This window comes from Pygocentrus nattereri, chromosome 20, assembly GCF_015220715.1.
Source record: "Pygocentrus nattereri isolate fPygNat1 chromosome 20, fPygNat1.pri, whole genome shotgun sequence".
In the NCBI taxonomy this organism is placed as follows: Eukaryota; Metazoa; Chordata; class Actinopteri; order Characiformes; family Serrasalmidae; genus Pygocentrus; species Pygocentrus nattereri.
The window spans coordinates 15,880,428-15,898,542 of NC_051230.1; the positions used below are offsets into that span (position 1 = coordinate 15,880,428).

The following is an 18,115-nucleotide window of genomic DNA, read 5'->3' on the forward strand; positions in this document are numbered from 1 at the left end:
TCTGAGCAGTGATGTTGATGTCATGCCACCTATATAAACATTGTTGAGAACCAGGTACATCCCTTCATGACAATAATTTCCCTGGTTGCAGTGATCTGCTTGCTAAATTTCCTTCAGGATCAATAAAGTATCTATCTATCTATCTCTATCTATCTACCTCTTTCAGCAGGCTAAACTGCCCTGGCACACTGCACACATTGTTCAGGATCGGTTTGAGGAACATGATGAAGAGTTCAAGCTGTTGCCTTGACTTTCACATTCCATAGATCTCAATCCAATTAAGCATCTGTGGGATGTGCAGCAGCACTGCCTGCAACTTACAGGACTTGCTGCTGCTAGTCTTGGTGCCAGATACCACAGAGCACCTCCAGAAGTCTTGTGTCCATGCCTCAGTGGGTCAGAACTGTTTTGGTGGCACACTGAGGACCAACAGAGCATTAGGCAGGTGGTCATATTCTTAGGGCTCATCTGTGTCAACTGAATACTGTAAGCTAGAGGGCAGGCACTGTTTGAGGTGTTTAAAAAGGTTACTAAATGACAAATAATATACTGTAATTATTTATTTATTGTAATAAGCTATCTGCCTCATTTTAATTTTAATTTATTGTAAGCTATCTGCCTCAGATTTGATAACCTTGGTTTCATAATACTTGGTCATTCTTAATGTTTTACAGCACAGTCATTAAGAAATTATCTACAGTTCTGTTTCTCATTCACTAATTTTTATAGCTTCCTAGTTGTAATTTGAGAAGCTGTATACTAGTAGCATCACAGTAGAATCATTTCATGTTTATATGTGTGCATTTTATTGAAAACAGTCACATTCATGCTTTTTTTAAAACACTGGAGGTGATTTGCTGAGACCAAGTTGAGCAGCCACATATAATAGTCTAACAAACGGCCAGGGTTCACTTGCTTCAATGGAATTACAGTGCAAACAAAAGACATGCACCACCTGCACATGTACAACGCCCTATAAAGTATACCTTACCAAAGTTACACAAGAGTGTATGACAACATTATAAGTCACTTCCAAAAAAACTCCCCATTATATCCCCATAAACCTCAGGATTATTATTCACTTATTCATTTTAAGGCTTACTATCCACTCATTACTGTGAAAGCCCATCCAGCATATTGGCTAAATGACAAGCCACAACAAAGTGACCCATTTTGGATCCAACTTATTTTGTCCTCAGTCTTCACGTGGGCCTTTTAAGCAGAAGCCCATGTGGGTTAAAGATGGGTGTAAGACGGGTACAACGTAGAACCATAATGGGTATGTATGTTGGGCTTATATGAGCCCAAGTGGGTTTTACATGGATACAACATGGGTACAGACTTGGACCTTCGTTGGCAAACTGGGCTCCTTATGGGCATTTTATAATGGGCCCCATAATGGTAGCCCATTTTGTCCTCAGTTTTTACGTAGGGTCATTGAGCAGCAGCCCATATGGGTTAAAGACGGGTACAAAATGGGTACAGTGTGGGACGATAATGGGTAGTGTATGTTGGGCTTATATGGGACCTCATTTTGTCCTTTTCCCATGAAAGTCCCTTGAGAGGCACACTAAATGGGTACATATTGGGTGTAAGGTGGGTACAGTGTGGAAGTAACAGTGGACAGAATGTTGGGTCTGTATGCTTTTTGAAGGAAGTTGGATTTTATTTTTTAGGTGTATTATGGGAATAGAGTAAGACAATCCTATTCTACTATGGAACTAACATGTAATAGGCTACACGTAGTAGAGGAATGGAAGTCTAGATCTGAAATGTTCTTTTACAGTCAAGAAATCTGATCATGAACAAACCCTCCCACGCTGACATTCTTTTTGAATTTTAAGCCCAGCAAACAATTCAAACTTGGCTTGCAACTAAAGGTCTCCACCCTTAACACTGCACCTGAAAGGAGACTCAGGGGCTCAGTTTGAGGAAAGTATGTGATCCTACTGGCTACCCGACTAAGACACCCTCAATTGCTTACTTTCTATGTTATCTCTTAAATGTGAATGGACCTACTTTGCAATACGCTCTGACCTACTACCTCTTTATATTCTACATAGTTTACACTGGCTTTTGTGTTTTCAATAGACCTAATCTAGTTATTATGAAATGATGGTTACTCATTGCCGGTGGCCTTTTTTGTTCAATGTCACATATTGTTGAACTAGGAGATAAAAATTAACTTGAATTGTTTGAGCTGGTTTTTAGCTGTGAAAAACGTATAAACAAAATGAAGCTAAATAATAATACATCATTAAGAGAACATGTTTAAATAAGTTTAGTTCTAACACAACCAATATAAAGCTGTAAAAAAGTATTTGATTACTGCCAGCCCTGCTGAATCTGAACATTACTTAAACAGAACCTTTCCAGTAATGTGAAGTACGCTAAAAGGTCTTATTATGCCATGATAAAAGAAAGCTGATGAAACATATCAGTCTGAAACGGGTTACAAAGCCAATTCAAAGGCTCAAGGACTCCAGCGAACCACGCTGAGAGCCATTATCTCCAAATGGAAAAAACTTCCCAAAAGTTCCGGCTTGCCAAAATTCCTCAAAGGGCACAGTGACGACTGATTACAGAAAGTCACAAAAGAACCCAGACAAACATGTAAGCAACTGCAGGCCTTGCTCCCCTCAGATAAGGTCAGCATTCATGATTCCATCATTAGAAATACAGGGCGATTCGCTTGAAAATGGCCCCAAATATTCTGTTGTAACTCCTGTTAAGATGAAGAAATCTGAACTAACAAAATCCACTACATACCTTGACGTGTGTGTAATCAATTGCATTATAAGCGATGCTGTAAGTGATCTAATTTTTTCTGCCAGACACATGAAGGGGTACAGGGGTATGTACCTGGAAGTTGCAAACAGAAGTTAAATGTTGTGATGGCTGACCGGCACCTACCTCATCGCTCTGTCACAGGGGTATACCAGTTTTATCAAAGCTCCACATACTGAGGAGCACATTGCTCATTGTTTTGTTCAGATTGCTTTGTCCTAAAGAGAGTATTACAGAATATTCAGGGCCTCTTTCAAGTGAATCTCCCTGTAGGCGGGGCATAAATGATATCTATGTGAGAGTTGCAAGGCAAAAAACACTGGTGAAAAAGAGGAACATAAAGTCTGATCTCACATTTGCCAGAAAGCATCTCTAGAGTGATGAATCAAAAAAATGTAACCTTTTTGAAGACAGGATACCATGACATCTAGTGTAGCGCTAACACAGCTTTCTACAGCAAGATCATCATACCAACAGTCAAATAAGGTGGTGGTGTGATGGTGTAGGGATGTTCTGCTGACTTGCCATAACTGAGAGTACCATGAATTCTTTCCTCTACCAGAAAATCTGGCAGAAAATCAATCTGTGATTTGAAACTTAAGTGCAATTGGGTTATGCAGCAAGAACCACAAGAGAAACTCCACTTCCAAATGGCTGAAATGAAACAAAATTCAGGTTCTGGAGGGGCCTAGTCAACATCCTGACTTCAACCCCATGGAGATGCTGTGGCAGACCCTTAAATGGGCAATTCATCCTCTAAAGCCCTCCAGTGTGGCTGAATTAAAGCGGTTCTGCAATAAGAGTGAGCTAAAATTCAGGTTGATATGAAAGACTGATCTCCATTTATAGAAAGAGCTCAAATATAGTTGTTGCTGCTAAAGGTAGTAAATGAAATGATGCTTTAAATACAGTGTTTTGTGTTTCATTATGTTCTCTTAGTCTTTTGTAGGAAGAATCTGAAAACATTTAGCACAGTATTATTACTTTTATCTGACTATATTTTCTGACTGTTTATACATCACCACCATTATTGTCATAATACTTTATAATAACTTTATTTATTAAATAATTCAAATATAATTATGTCATAATCTCATCATTTTAATTTTTATTAAATATGAAATCACTATATTATTTTCTAAATCATGTGGCTGTTTTTAAATCTGATCACTAGAGGGCAATAGCAGCCCACCTTGTGACCCAAACTAAAAATGTGATCAATAAAGGGGAAACTTCTTATTAAGCATGCACTCCTATACACTTTCTGCAGTTTTTGTGTCTATAGTAACAACATACTAAGAACGCTAGTACATATGAAGTGGTGTTGACTGCCCACTGACTATAGATGAGCTGTGCTGGGTCCAAAGCAGTGTGATAGGCCTGTTATCTATTCATGCATTCCTTAAGACAAATAGTTTAATTTGATGTCTTATTATAAAAACAGACTTTTTCATTAATGGAATCCTTTGGTGTTAAAAAAATATCTGATTTGTTGAAATAGTTCATTCTAGACAACCTTACAGAATCAGAATTGTTCACAGTGGTGGTGAACCACCTCTAAAGACTCCCTCATAAAAAAAAAAAAAAAAACATGAAATGGTTATGGATATGGTGCCTGATTTCTGAGACGTCATTTTACAGAGGTTTGTGATAAAGCTTTGGCCTAAAACATATTTTACTCTATTTATTTTAATCTAATCATGGTGGAGGGATGCATGAAGAGTGTTCTAAGACCAAATAAAATAATCCTCAAAGAAAACTTTTTTTTGTTGTTGTTATTTTACCACTACTTTACCATCAGCAGCATCACATATGAAAAACCCAGAAGTAACTAACCCAGAAACCCAGAAGACAGTAACTAAGTAAATGTAATTTGTTACTGTACTTAAGTAGTTTTTTTGTGTATCTGTACTTTACTTAAGTATTTCCATTTTGGGCAACTTTTTATTTTCACTCCACTACATTTCAGAGTCTAATATCTGACTTTTTACTCCACTACATTTTGAGAAATCTGTCGTTCCTTTTGATTTCTGTGTGTGTAAAAACGTAACATGTCAAAACAAAAGAAGTGCAAAGCAAGAGGACCAATCAGGGCACAGTGGTCACTTTGTTCTGAGCTTGTTTTGACCTGTTGGTCATACTGACCCAGTGCAGCACACGGTTCAACGTCAGTGCAGCACCATAAGAATTTGGGAGCACATACGTCCCTAAATGATGAACTAACCTAACTTTGTGTAAATAGACCACAATATAGAAATATGTCCACACATGCAGTCGAGACTGGCACGTTTCTTTTTTTCTGAATTCATACAAACACTTTCATTTTATAGTAAATTAGTTTTGGTTAGTTTATGTTTATGAACAGACGCCTACAGATCAATACAGTAAAGGAAAACTTACTTGTGATCCTGAGTTTAAAGCAAGTTTGTATTCAACTTGTAACTAATTTACAAAGTAATCTTAAACTGAAACTTTGCTTGTGTGTAAAAAGGGATTTCAGAGCCACTCGGTTCTCCCTTTGCCTTCAGTGTTTTGTGCTTATGATCATTTTAATAGACGTCAGTGTCACTAATTAATGACGTTCTATTAAAAGACTGGTTTACCAAGAGAGACGCTGGAGGATTTTCACCTAAAATGAGTTCATGAAGTGAGTCCTGTTATAAAAATAATGATACATTAGACCCATAATTAATCTTTTAGTACTTTTACTTTCGATACTTAATTACATTTGAAGGCAAATACTTTTGTACTTTTACTCAAGTTGAGGTCTACAGTAAGGACATCTACTTTTACTGGAGTGATATTTTACCTTGGGTATCTCAACTTTAACTCAAGTACATGATCTGTGTACTTCGTCCACCTCTGACTGTAACCCACTGGTAGTTACCACTGTAAAGAAATCAGTCTGTAGGTCGAAATTTCTCTACAAATAAACCATTTCACATCGAACTACTCTGAATGACTTTTTTTTATACCTCAACCACTGAACATACAGACATTTCGAAAAATCGGCGGAATTCCCCTTCAAAAGCCTCCAACACGCAACAGGTGGCGCACATGGCAGCACGCAATTTCCGAAAAGGTCCCAAAGCGAAGTGACGACCACAAGGTGGCGTTTTAAGTCAGTTCCACAAAGCGCTGCAGCCGCAAGCACAGCAGAACAGACTGTAAGACTGTGAATGGTGAAATGAAACAAATAAGTCTCAACAACTGCGATCTGAGCACAGAGCATCCCATCATCCCTAAAACATGATCCAGTTAAGTGTGGAGGGGCGTCATAACAAAACGCCCAATACAGCACTGACACAGCTACACTGAATGAAAAGATGCACTAAAATGAGTTGAATCAAGTCTACATCATTTCCACACGATGTCACCTTTAGCACTAGCAGCGCGATGCACTTGATTCAGTGCAGTTCGATACATCACATATTCAGTGTCTAATCCTCAACTTCACTGACTTTATTCATCATGTCTAAGAGGAGAGCGGTACGTGCTCTATTGATTGTTCTCTGTGTATCTGTTATAATGCAAAGGTGGCTTTAAGAAAAGGCTTTAATAAAGGAAACAGTAGTAGTAGTAGTGGGAAAATTGGTCACAGAAACCTGGTAACAGACTTAATACACATGCACAGATATCAAATATGCCAGTTACCTCTCTTTAACCCTTAACCCTACTTTATTCTATCAGTCAGTGATCTCAACTGGGCAGAATCTGCTCGTCACCGCGCTGGGTAAACTTTAACCCAAAACTCTCGGGTTACTGTCTAACCTCGCTGGAGAAAAAACAATGTGCAACATAAAATGTGAATGAATGTCTCGGCCCTGTTCTCCGCAGGCTCGTCGGCTCTCATTGCTCAGCTGTTCTCTGTGAAGTGGCTGTAACGAGGCACAGCGCAGCTCAAGCCTCCCCCTCCAGAAGGCGGAGTGAAGGTTGTGCGCATGCGCAGTAACTTGTTTTTCTCCAAAGCCGTCGCTTAAAGTGAGCCGGCCGAGCAAACTCCACCGTCTTTCACAGCAGACCACCAAAGGCCGCGAGGAGCCGCGATAACAGCATCATCTGCTGTTATTCCGCTCTGCCACATCAATGACACTGAACAGTGTTGGAACTCACCCTTTTTCATAAGAGATTATTTTCATAGACGCTTTTGTTTTCTTTTCTACTGACTTTTTGTACATTTTAATTTTCTGGTCACCATGGTGCTAGGAAAGGTGAAGAGCTTCGTTGTAAGCTACGACTGTCTCAATGACAGTAATGTCCCCGTCTTCTCCAGCGGGGACTGTGTCTCAGGAAGGGTCGTCATCGAAGTGACCGGAGAGATCCGAGTCAAGTCCCTGAAAATACACGCAAAAGGATTTGCGAAAGTTCGTTGGACCGAATCGCGAAATGCTGGATCCAACACTGCCTACACTCAGAATTACACAGAGGAAGTGGAGTATCTCAATCACAGAGACATCCTCATTGGCCATGAAAGAGGTGAGCGCACGTTTAAAACGGGTTTTAGTGTGATTTTGTTGTTTTGCAGTTTTGTATTCACTCTTCATGCTCGCTGTTCGGCGGTTACTGTGGATGCTCAGACTTGGTTGGTTTACCTGTGGATGCAGAGAGTCCGTTAGAGCCGTGTTATAAACGCTTTCTACAGCCGTAACTGTTTCTCATAAACCAAAAAATCTTCAAAAAACCCCTTTCAATCCGTTAAAGTGTTGTTTTTTTGAGAGTGCTCGTGTTTGGACAGAACTGTCAGAAGTAGGTTAAGTTAACGCCAGCTGGAATGAATGGTGGCCAGCTACCAGAAAGATTCCCTGCCGGTTTCGGTGAGATTTTCTCAAAGAAATAAGATTTTGTTTCACACAGGAGACTTTTGGTAAGAAGCAGAAAGCGGATTGGTTGTTTTTCACCATACATCTCCAAATTTAAGCGGCTTGAGGCTGTTTTTGCCCCGTTTGTCTTCAGTTTCCACCCTTTGTTAAAAGCGGTTCAATCCTGTTCTGATGCAGCGTCTGTTCCTTCTCGCTCCTGATTGGCTGACGCTCGCACGTGTTCACGATGACTTCACGGTCGTGCAGAAAAAACTCTGCAACTTTTGTGTCGTTGACACCTTTGCAGTAATTTTACTGTCTTGTTTGGACTGAACGCGCAGAAAATGTGCACCGTTTTGTCATGCACATAAGTTTAAAAGGTGGAAGTCACGATTTGGCAGCGGTTACAGCCCCGTGTTCGCGCACACTGTGCGAAAAACCAACTCTGCAAAACAAAATCTCAATGGCCATCAGTGCGTTTGGCAGCATGCACATGTAAGAGCGTGTAAGAAAGAGCAGTCGTGCACAGCGGCATGCATGCCCTCCCAGTGATGGTTCTTTGTATCGATTGCTATTAGCTGTTTATTTTCAGTGGGGTTAATGATGGTTAATTTGCATGCTCAAATCCTGTACCAAATGTTGTAAATGGTTCATCTTTTTGCTTTTATTCTGTAATTTGCTTTCTCGCCTGATCTGTTAATGTATCTTGCAATCGAGCTCACGAAGCCGAGGTCAGGTTGTTTTTATTCGTCAGCTTCTTGTCCGAATTTAAGGTGCACCATTTGAGGTAGAACGAGAAAATTCGCACAAGAAGCTAACGAATAGGCAGTCAGCTTCAGCGTCGTGAAGTATGCATAGACTGTAATGTGTGCAATACTAACAATAAAAGGAGAACTTGAGAGTATGTCGGTTTCCTGTCTTGTTTTCGCCTGGTCCTCTTCTTTCTCACGTGTGGTTTGGGATGGGGGGGATGCTCGCAGACTCCACGCCGCAGTACACGCGCTCAGGCCGGTAGGGGCTTGTCTCTGTGAGAGCGCGAGCAGGCTCGGGTGCAGTGAATGCGTAATGAGCGAGGCGGCGCGAGCTGGTTTAGGCCGGTCTCCTCTTGCTCGAGTCTGCCTGTGATTGACAGCTCAGCGCTTGTTTACCACAGCGCTGCCTTCGCCAAGCAGAGAGAGAGAGAGAGAGAGAGAGTGTGTGTGTGTGTGTGTGTGTGTGTGTGTGTGTGTGTGTGTGTGTGTGAGTGAGAGAGAGAGAGAGAGAGAGAGAGAGAGAGAGAGAGAGAGACGAATGCTGAGCTGGCGGAAAGGAAGCCGGTTACAGTAATTTTACACGAAACTGTAGCTTTTAGTGTGAAATTATACGTTTTTAACATTAAAGCTTTGTTGAGAAGCATACCATTTTTAGCCTTTTAAGATGAAAGTGTATGTTTTAAGCTTTACTCTGGGGCATTTTTGGTCATTTTTATGAGCATTCATCATGACACTAGAGACCGTAACACATTTTGAACATATATTATGGAGCATGTTGTTTTGTGGCATTTTTCATAGCCATTTAGCATAAAACTACAGACATTTAACGCTTATTCTGAAGCACATTTGAATGGGTTTTAGAGCCATCTATGTATTTCCACAGCATATCAGCAGCCCTGTTTAAAGGCCATGTACATATTTTGCACATTAAAGGTTTATTTATTGGCTTCCGTTACACTGAAATGCATTTGTCTCATTCTGTGGTCTTGTATGAGGGTTTTCTCCCATTTTGAACTAAATGAATCTAAAAAAAATGCACATATTTGCCACATAATCAACAAAAAACAAAATGTATGAAGGTATTAGCTGCCATGACTTTGAATAATCCACACACTTCAAAGGATCTAAGGGTCTTCTGACTGTTACAGTCATATGTGTAATACTTCCTTATTTTCATGTTATGTGTATGAAAATAATTATACTCATGAAATGAGACTTCTTTTTTGTGTCATTTTATAGCCCTTTCTCAGGTAAGGTATACACGTATTTGGAATATTTTCTTTTTCTTTCAGATGATGATAACTCCGAGGAAGGTCTCACCACCATTCATTCAGGAAGACACGAGTATGCATTTAGCTTTGAGCTTCCACAGACGTGAGTGCCCTCATATGGTTTTACATCTTCACATGAAAGTGAAACAGTTCTTGACACCAGATGCTTTGAATTCTTTCTTTTAACGTGATCTTTGAAGGAATGTAATGTGATGTCTTTCGGGTTGTTCATGCCTCCTTGTCTTCTCTACGTGCAGACCTTTGGCTACCTCCTTTGAAGGGAAACATGGCAGTGTGCGCTACTGGGTGAAGGCAGAGCTGCACAGGCCCTGGCTTTTGCCCATGAAGTCCAAGAAAGAGTTCACTGTCTTCGAACACATCGACATCAACACTCCCCTCCTGCTGGTGAGCATCTGCCTCCTCATAATCACATTCCTCATGGACGTTGTCACTTTATGGTCATCTCCCTGACCTGAATCTGACAAGTTCTAACCAGTAAAGGAAATTCTGAATGCTGTATTTTTAGAAAAAGTTGTGAACATCTTGTTAACTCTAAACTTATCCAGTACAACAAATATCTACGTTATGTAGTTAGGAGAGAAAGGAATGGAAGTTGGGCCCTTAGAGTTTAAGGAGTTAATATGTCTTAGGTATTAACATTGTATCATTCTGATCTCTGCTCTCTCTTCTACAGTCTCCCCAGGCAGGCACAAAAGACAAGACATTATGCTGCTGGTTCTGCACCTCAGGTCCAATCTCCCTAAGTGCCAAAATCGAAAGGAAGGGTTACACCCCAGGTAACATTTTTCTACTCACGATTGCCGACATTTTTCAGCCTAATGTCACTTATATCTTTGTTGTTTGCTTGCATTGATCACTTCAGCTGATTCCTGTGTTGATTCTTACAGGAGAATCCATTCAGATCTTTGCCGAGATCGAGAACTGCTCCTCTCGTATGGTCGTGCCAAAGGCTGCCATCTACCAAACGCAGACCTTTTTTGCCAAAGGGAAGATGAAGGAGATCAAGCAGCTGGTGGCCAACCTCCGAGGGGAGTCGCTGTCTTCTGGAAAGACGGAGACATGGAACGGGAAAATGTTGAAGATCCCTCCTGTGTCGCCGTCCATCCTGGACTGCAGCATCATTCGAGTGGAGTACTCACTCATGGTGAGTTCTGAACCTTCAGGCCCACCTGTTTCCTTTCTTTCTTTCCTGCAGCTTGTTCGTTAACTATTTGAAAGATCTTAAGGATTGTCAGAGTTCACAACCCCAAGTTTGACCATTTTTTTTCTTTCTGAATTCTATATCTGAAACCTGTTCTAACTCCTAGTTGTTTCATTAACATATCTGGTAAACCGTTGCCTTGAGGGACAACAGTTTCAGAAGCTCTGAAAGCAAGAATTCCTTTAAAGCCCCTTTGACCTATAGAGCCTTGATATCAACAGTGTCCAGTGTCCTAGGTGTTGCCATCACCTGCTGATAAGAGGATCGGCCTTAAATATCGGTCAAAATTCAGGCCAGTACATGTAATGACCTCTTAACCCTGTAAACCAATTTGACCATGCTGTACTTGTGTAATGGCAAGGCTTTCTAAAACTGACCTTCATGTCAGAGTGGTGGGGTTGTATTGAAATTACATTGAAATTGACTGACCTTACCTTTCATGCATAGGAGTGTCAGAGCTTTGATGTTATCATATGCCAGTGATTGTGTAGTGTCAGATTATTTTAACAGGCAATAAGCATCATGATTTGTATGATTGACTCATTGCCACTGTTTGTTTTCTATAGGTCTACGTTGACATTCCAGGCGCTATGAATCTATCACTCAACCTGCCTCTGGTGATTGGCACCATCCCTCTCCATCCCTTTGGCAGCCGGACATCCTCTGTCAGCAGCCAGTGCAGCATGACCATGAGCTGGCTGGGTATGAGTCTCCCAGAGAGGCCTGAAGGTGAACTCTAACTTCTGGATTTGCATGGCTCTCAACATTGCTAGAAATTGTAGACAGTTCTTTTGCATGTTTTACACTCAATTTGTCATGTTCAGAAGTCAGTTTTAGCTTCATTCCACCTTTGTCAGAGCTTTCATGTTTGTTATCATGATTACATGTTATATAGCCTTTATATAGCCCTTCATATGTGTAATAACAAACATTAAGAGATTTGCATTTGCTTAAACACCCTTTCTATTAATGCTGACAAATACAAAGGTGGGAAATAAGTGACTCGCAGAAGTGACAGCTGCTGTGGTTGGCATGGCAACGGTTGTAACATGGTGTTCTGCACTGCTGTTTCCCCAGCTCCCCCAGCTTATGCAGAGGTGGTCACAGAAGAACAGAGACAAAGCTGCCTGGAGGTGTCCTCGGGCCGTGAGGACTTTGATGGCCCACTGTTTGCCTACATCCAAGAGTTCCGCTTCCAGCCTCCTCCTCCATACTCTGAGGTACGTATTAATAATATATTACTTGTGAATACATTGATTGATGGCAACCAGAACTACCCGTTTTAATTCACTAAAAGTGTCATTTAAGTTTATAACATAAGCTTGTATAACACGTATGAACATCCACTGATCACAGCGCTTATCTGCTGAATGTACACTTATTCTACTAATTTGGCTATTTAACGCTATTATATAATTAAGTCTGTTGTTAGGTTTGAATTACTGTTTCTATGATTTGCTTCAATGTTAAATAATGACAAAAGCATAACAAAAATTTAATCCAGATCATAAAACATCTCCTTTTCTGTTTGGAACCATTTTGACTCTACAATTTCAGTAGAATTTCTCCATTGCAAGTGAGAAATAATTAATATAAAATCGCAACATGCTTTTGTTATCATAGGTGATAACTGAACTAAGTTCAACATGTAATTCTGATTCCAAACAGTTTAGCATGACTGCATGCAGTCCTGAGTTCAAAAGTATGCCTGCCCTTTGAAACACTGTCGGTGCCTGGGACGTTAACTCTAGCTGCGTCTCTGTGTCCTCCCCCGTTAGATTGATCCAAATCCAGACCAAGCCAGACGGACGGAGGAGCGGAGGCCAGACACGTGTCCGTCACGTTGAGCGGCTCATGGCACCAGCCCAGAGCAGTCGGGCCCTCCAAACTCTCATCTTTTTGTTTTTTTCCCGGCGACAACAAGCGCACAAGCGCCACTGTCGACGTTGGGAGAAAACAAACACATGCAGGAGAAAAGACAGAAAGGTGCAGGAAGTCGCTGCAGCATCACTTCCTGCCTGCCCCGGGGACATGTGGTCACGATGCTCATCTGTGTCAAACCCTGTGGACAGACGTACCTGGTCGGACTGAGCCACCAGGATTTCATCAGCCTAGTTTTTGTGGTCCTCACGCTTCTTTGTGTAACTGTGGCACAAAACATGGTTCTGTAGCGTGGGGCTATCTAGAGACTCGAGAAGAAAAACACAAAGAGGAAACACTATACAGTACAGTACAATGGAGAAAAGACTACCTTCCTCCTGCCTCAGTTGTGGATTTTTTTTTTGCACATCTTCTGTTTTTTCGTTGTTGTTGTTGTTATTGTTGTTGTTTGCTTGAGTTATGTAGCTCAGTTTTCACTAATAGTTTTGTTCTCTGTGTCTTGCTATAAAATGACTAAGTGATTGCAGGCTTATAACTTAGTCTTGCTTTATCCGCACAACTATGAACAATGCAGAGAATAGATCCAGAGGTAAATAGCAGACTAAAAAAAAAGCCACGCTCTGATCTAGTTTCAGCCGTTCTTAGGTGGTTCTCTTTTTTCTTAATTGTGTTTCCTCTTAAGGCCATGCAAATGACAAACTGCCTGGCAGCATACACCATATGAAGGCCCTTCATTGCCTTCATATCGTTGCCTGTATGACTATGGCTTTTCTATTTTTTTTTCCCTCCTGTTCACACGGACGCCATATGTAAGGTCTAAAATAGAATGGCTTCGATCTTCGTTTGCCTGGTGTTTATGTTGTAGCGCATGTTTCGTGGTGGAGAAGCAGAAGACGAGCGCTTGCCACTTGCATGTGTAGGCAGGGTGGAGAGATAAAACAGGGTGGGACCCAGCAGGCTACCCACGAACGGCCTGAACAGTTTGTTGCCTTTCTATTTGTAGTGTAACGCAGTGCAGGCTTCTATAGAGTACTGCCTAAAAAAAGCACTCAGTCTCAGGAGAACTTCTCACTTGCCAAATGGTTGGAAACAAAATCTATATATATAAATATATGAAAGACTATATTTCATTTGCACTGTTTGAAAGCGTGAAAGGACATAGGTGGGAGACATAAGTAGATTAGTTAAACAGAAAGAGAGGAGACATGCATGGAGATGCAAGGCAGCTTTCTAAGACCAGAGACATTCCCTTTTTGTCCTGTTGTTCGTGCAGACTTCATTCGCCACAACATTCCCCCAGGCCAGTGATGGGAGATATGATTCAGAGCAGCTGAAAGAAATGGTGGAGCACCCTAAAAGGAGGCAGGAGGGCTTAAGAGTCATGCCGTAGAGAAAGAAGACACAGCCAAACTGTGGCTCACTTTGTACCCAGGTGGCCACCGAAAGGCGTCACAAGTTGAAATGAGTCATACATTGGTTTTTAAAACTCATTCAACACCTAAGCTAGTTTAAGATCGATTGAGCCTTAATCGTAAAGCGCCTTTAACACAAAAAATCTGATCATATCTTGTTGAGGCCTGGAGAAAGTTTGGCCATTCAATCATTTCCCATTGAAAATGTTTTGATACATCACTTAAACTCGCAACCTTAGCAAGGATGGTATGAATGGTCACTGTCAAGTAGCCGACGAGTGCGTGTATGTGTCGTTTGTGTTTTGAGTGAGGATGTAGACTTCAGCAGGTTTTTTGACTACTCCTTCAAACATAAACGGACTAATTAAAGTGGTCTTATCATAGTGGCCTTGACGAACTGACCAGATTATGGCTCATCACTCGTGTTCATTACGACTTCTAACCTTCTGATTGTTTGTGTGTTGTCTGAATTTTTTTTTTCTTTTTTTAAAAGGACAAAAAGGGAAAACCAAGTAGTCCTTTAAAGCGCGCACTGATCCCCAGACACGCCACTCTTAATTTGCTATGGCTTAAATCCCACTTTGCAATGACTAGTTTTGATTGTTTTTCATGGGCATTTAGGGTTTGTTTTCTGGTCAAACGACCTGGTGCAGTTGTGTTTCTCTCACCTCTTTTATTTTGGGAACAATGTGGTTTAGCACACCTTCAGAGAACTGGGTTGTCAATGAACTGAATAGTTCTAACTATTCTGAGACAAAGCAGCCCACTTCTCCTTTTTGTCTGTTTTGTGTGTTTGTCGTTAATTTCTGTTTTAGATAATTCACACCTGGCAAAATCACAACTGGCAAGTGATTTGGGCCTTAGGTAAAACGATAAGCTTAAAGAAAAATAAGTGCTTGGTTGGTCAGTTCCAGTGTCCAGTGCTTGGCCTTCCAATGTAGTCCAGTGTTAAAGCTAAACTCTTAACTCTCTGTGAGGAATAAAATGAGTAGAATGTTGGGTGGGGATGTGTTTTTTTTTTTTTCTTTAGAAACTAAGTGCAATATTACCAGTTTGAGTTAATTTACTCACATTGTTATATCTTCCGTTTGTCTCTTCTGTGTTTTATTTCAGTGATCATTATCAACACTACATATTGTTAATCTGCAATTTCATTTTTTGGAATGGTTTGGAACTTTGTCTTAGTTCTTCCTCTGAGCTAAATAAACTTTTTTTCAAGCATTAAAAATTGTCAGGTTGCACGTTCCTCTATTTACTAAGGTGGATCCTTTGCTTTTTTCAGAGTCCTTTATTATTTCAGGAGTTCACCTAAAGGAGTGCTAGGCACAATATAACAACACATAGCTCTTATTGCCAATGTCAACTGTCAACTGATTGAAGAAAGACTATATTTATACACTGTGACTAGACAGAAGAGTCCAAAAACCCCAAAGAAAAAAAAAAACACTACATTTAAATCTGGAAATGGCCATTTTATGACATTGACTATGTTGAGGCCTTTGTACGAAAATGTCAGATTGTTTTTTTTTCTTTCGTTCACCTCTTCCATTGAAGTCTTGAACTCTTGGATTTGATCCACTCATCAGGGGCTTTTCACAAACTTGAGGAGGTCATGCCCACTCGAGTATATAAAAAACTGGTTAAAGTAGAAAAGACCAGTAAATAGAAGGATTTTCAGTGGTGGTCTCATGAGATTCAAAACTAGCTCAAATTGTAAGAGACTACAGGTATAAAACATACACAAATATCTGAAAGTGACTGCAGCACAGTTCTCTTGCTGGCTCTATGTATTTGTGTTGAAAACAGGTGTGACAGCGCCCCTACAGGCAAAAAGGAGATTTACAATGCCCTACAGCAGTCACTTGGAAAAGTTCCAAGAAACACATTTTGAAGAGACGTGTTTTGTCAGGGACTTTCTAAGTTGCTTTTGATTTCAGAGAAACATTTACTGTAATGTCTATCAGTCTAAAGGAAAAGCGATAACATTCTAACATATTTTTACAGCCACCTTACGAATAGATGATAACAGATGTTAGATAATGGAAAGCTTAAAGAGCTGTGTACACTCGTTTAAAATGTCCCTGAAGGCAGATTTATCCTTTTTTCTTTCTTTCTTACTTATTCTTGATTCCTTTGTGGGAAACTTGTCAAACAGATGCTCACTACTCACAGATTCTTCTCTTAGTTTACAGATTAGCTAGACATTCATCTGAGAATGCTCTGAGGTGTTGGACACAAAGACGCCAGCACAGTTTATTAGTGTTCACCCCCTGACCTCATCTCATTTGGGCACTCTCTGGTCACAGGTCGAGAGTAGCCCCAGGAAAGGGCTGTAAATTCTTGGCAGTAAGAAGTGAATCGTCCTGTCCCGAAACATGGTCCCAACAATTGTCCTGCCCCAACATCAACCCCTGACCAGTCACTTTTGTGCTTGTTTTGATTTAAATGTTCAAGTTGCTGACCAGTTCCCTTTGTTTTCTTGTGAATTGTTCATACAGGCCTCTGACATAACTTTCTGATCTCATTCATTTTATAGATACGACCTGAGGGAATATTTATGGATCAGTAAAGACATTTTTCACTAGGCAAACAAACCAAAGACTTTCCTGCAGAGTTTAGTCCATCTAATATGCTGACCCAGCCAATCGGGGACTTATATATATCATTACCTGGAGCAGGTGTGGCAGATGGTGTGGCTGGAACTAGACTCTGCAGGAAGGTAGATCTCCAGGACCAGAGTTGTAAACCACTGACTTAGAGCTTTACAGATTTTACGATTGATAACAAACATTTTCAGTACGAAAAGTTCAGTCCAGCACTCTGTATAGAGGAATCTATGAGCAGTTTTACCATGCTTTGAATACAGCATACATTCAGTGACCACTTTGCAAAATGTTTTAAATCGGGTCTCACTTAGTCTCAGCCTTTAACAAAACAGTGTTTTTCTGTAGATCAGTTTGCAAATGCTGACACATACAATTACAAAACTGATGGATTTAACTCGCAAATCTAACACGATAATAAGCTACTATATTGGACAACAATCAAAGCTCAAATAAGTTAATAGGCCAATCTGAGCTGAAGTCTGACTCTGACCATCTATAGATGTAAAAAAAGAAGGGGTCACTTCAATATTTTGTTCACAGTGGGTGGCCCCTTATGGGCTCAGCACATAATAATCTAATGCTTACAGTTTTTTACAATAGCTAACATGTAATATGCTTTTTTCAGAGCTGAATTTTCAAAACTTTCTTTATTCACTTCATTATAAAACTGTTACACCTATCCGTAGAACCTGAACCATAAAAATAAACTGAATATCAATTTACTAATTCACAAATGCATCACAAGACAAGCAAAGCTCAGGATATTAGAATGTTAATAGAGACAAACTGCTGATTGAATGTATGTAAACAAGCCAATTACACTTGATTCCCATCTGAGCTGCAGTCCTACCCAGGTATTGACTATCCATAAACAGGGCTCAGTTCTGGAGTTGTTTCGTTCACAGTAGGTGGTCCATCACAAACAGGTGCTTTTTATATGTGTACAAGCAAAAGTGGATGAGATGATGATGAGAATGTGATGCTGAATGTGATACAGTACCTGTACCTTATATTTTTTCTAGATAAAGGACTGGCTTTGGCTTTTTAGTTTCCACTACTTCATTTGTTCCTACACAGTAAATATATACAAGGTTTTTATATTTACTGTAAAAAATAGTTGTCAGTTCAATCTAAAAAATATTTTGTGTGCTAACAAGCAATTCAACTGTTTGGATGAACAAGGTCAATATCAATGCCCTGTTCCAGTATTGTTCAACACTTTTTACAGTGTTGTTTACACAATCAGCCAAAACTATAATTAATACATTACAATACAAAAAACTAATTTGCAAATAACTCTTTACTACTTCATAGATTTATCAGAATAGTTGATCTACCTTAATGTCCAAAGATGTGTTACTGAGGTGACTGTGTTCTGATTGACA

The 18,115-nt window shown here is 40.2% G+C and overlaps 1 protein-coding gene across 1 annotated transcript; it reads left to right on the forward strand.

Annotated features, from left to right (window-relative positions):
- The first annotated feature begins 6,776 nt into the window (after positions 1 to 6,776).
- arrdc3a (arrestin domain containing 3a) lies at positions 6,777 to 15,352 on the forward strand. Its single transcript, XM_017695590.2, has 8 exons — positions 6,777 to 7,263; positions 9,631 to 9,712; positions 9,867 to 10,014; positions 10,304 to 10,406; positions 10,518 to 10,774; positions 11,398 to 11,560; positions 11,909 to 12,051; positions 12,610 to 15,352. The coding sequence occupies exons 1-8, from the start codon at positions 6,984 to 6,986 to the stop codon at positions 12,676 to 12,678; spliced, it is 1,245 nt and encodes a 414-aa protein (XP_017551079.1). The 5' UTR covers positions 6,777 to 6,983; the 3' UTR covers positions 12,679 to 15,352.
- The last annotated feature ends 2,763 nt before the right edge of the window (positions 15,353 to 18,115 follow it).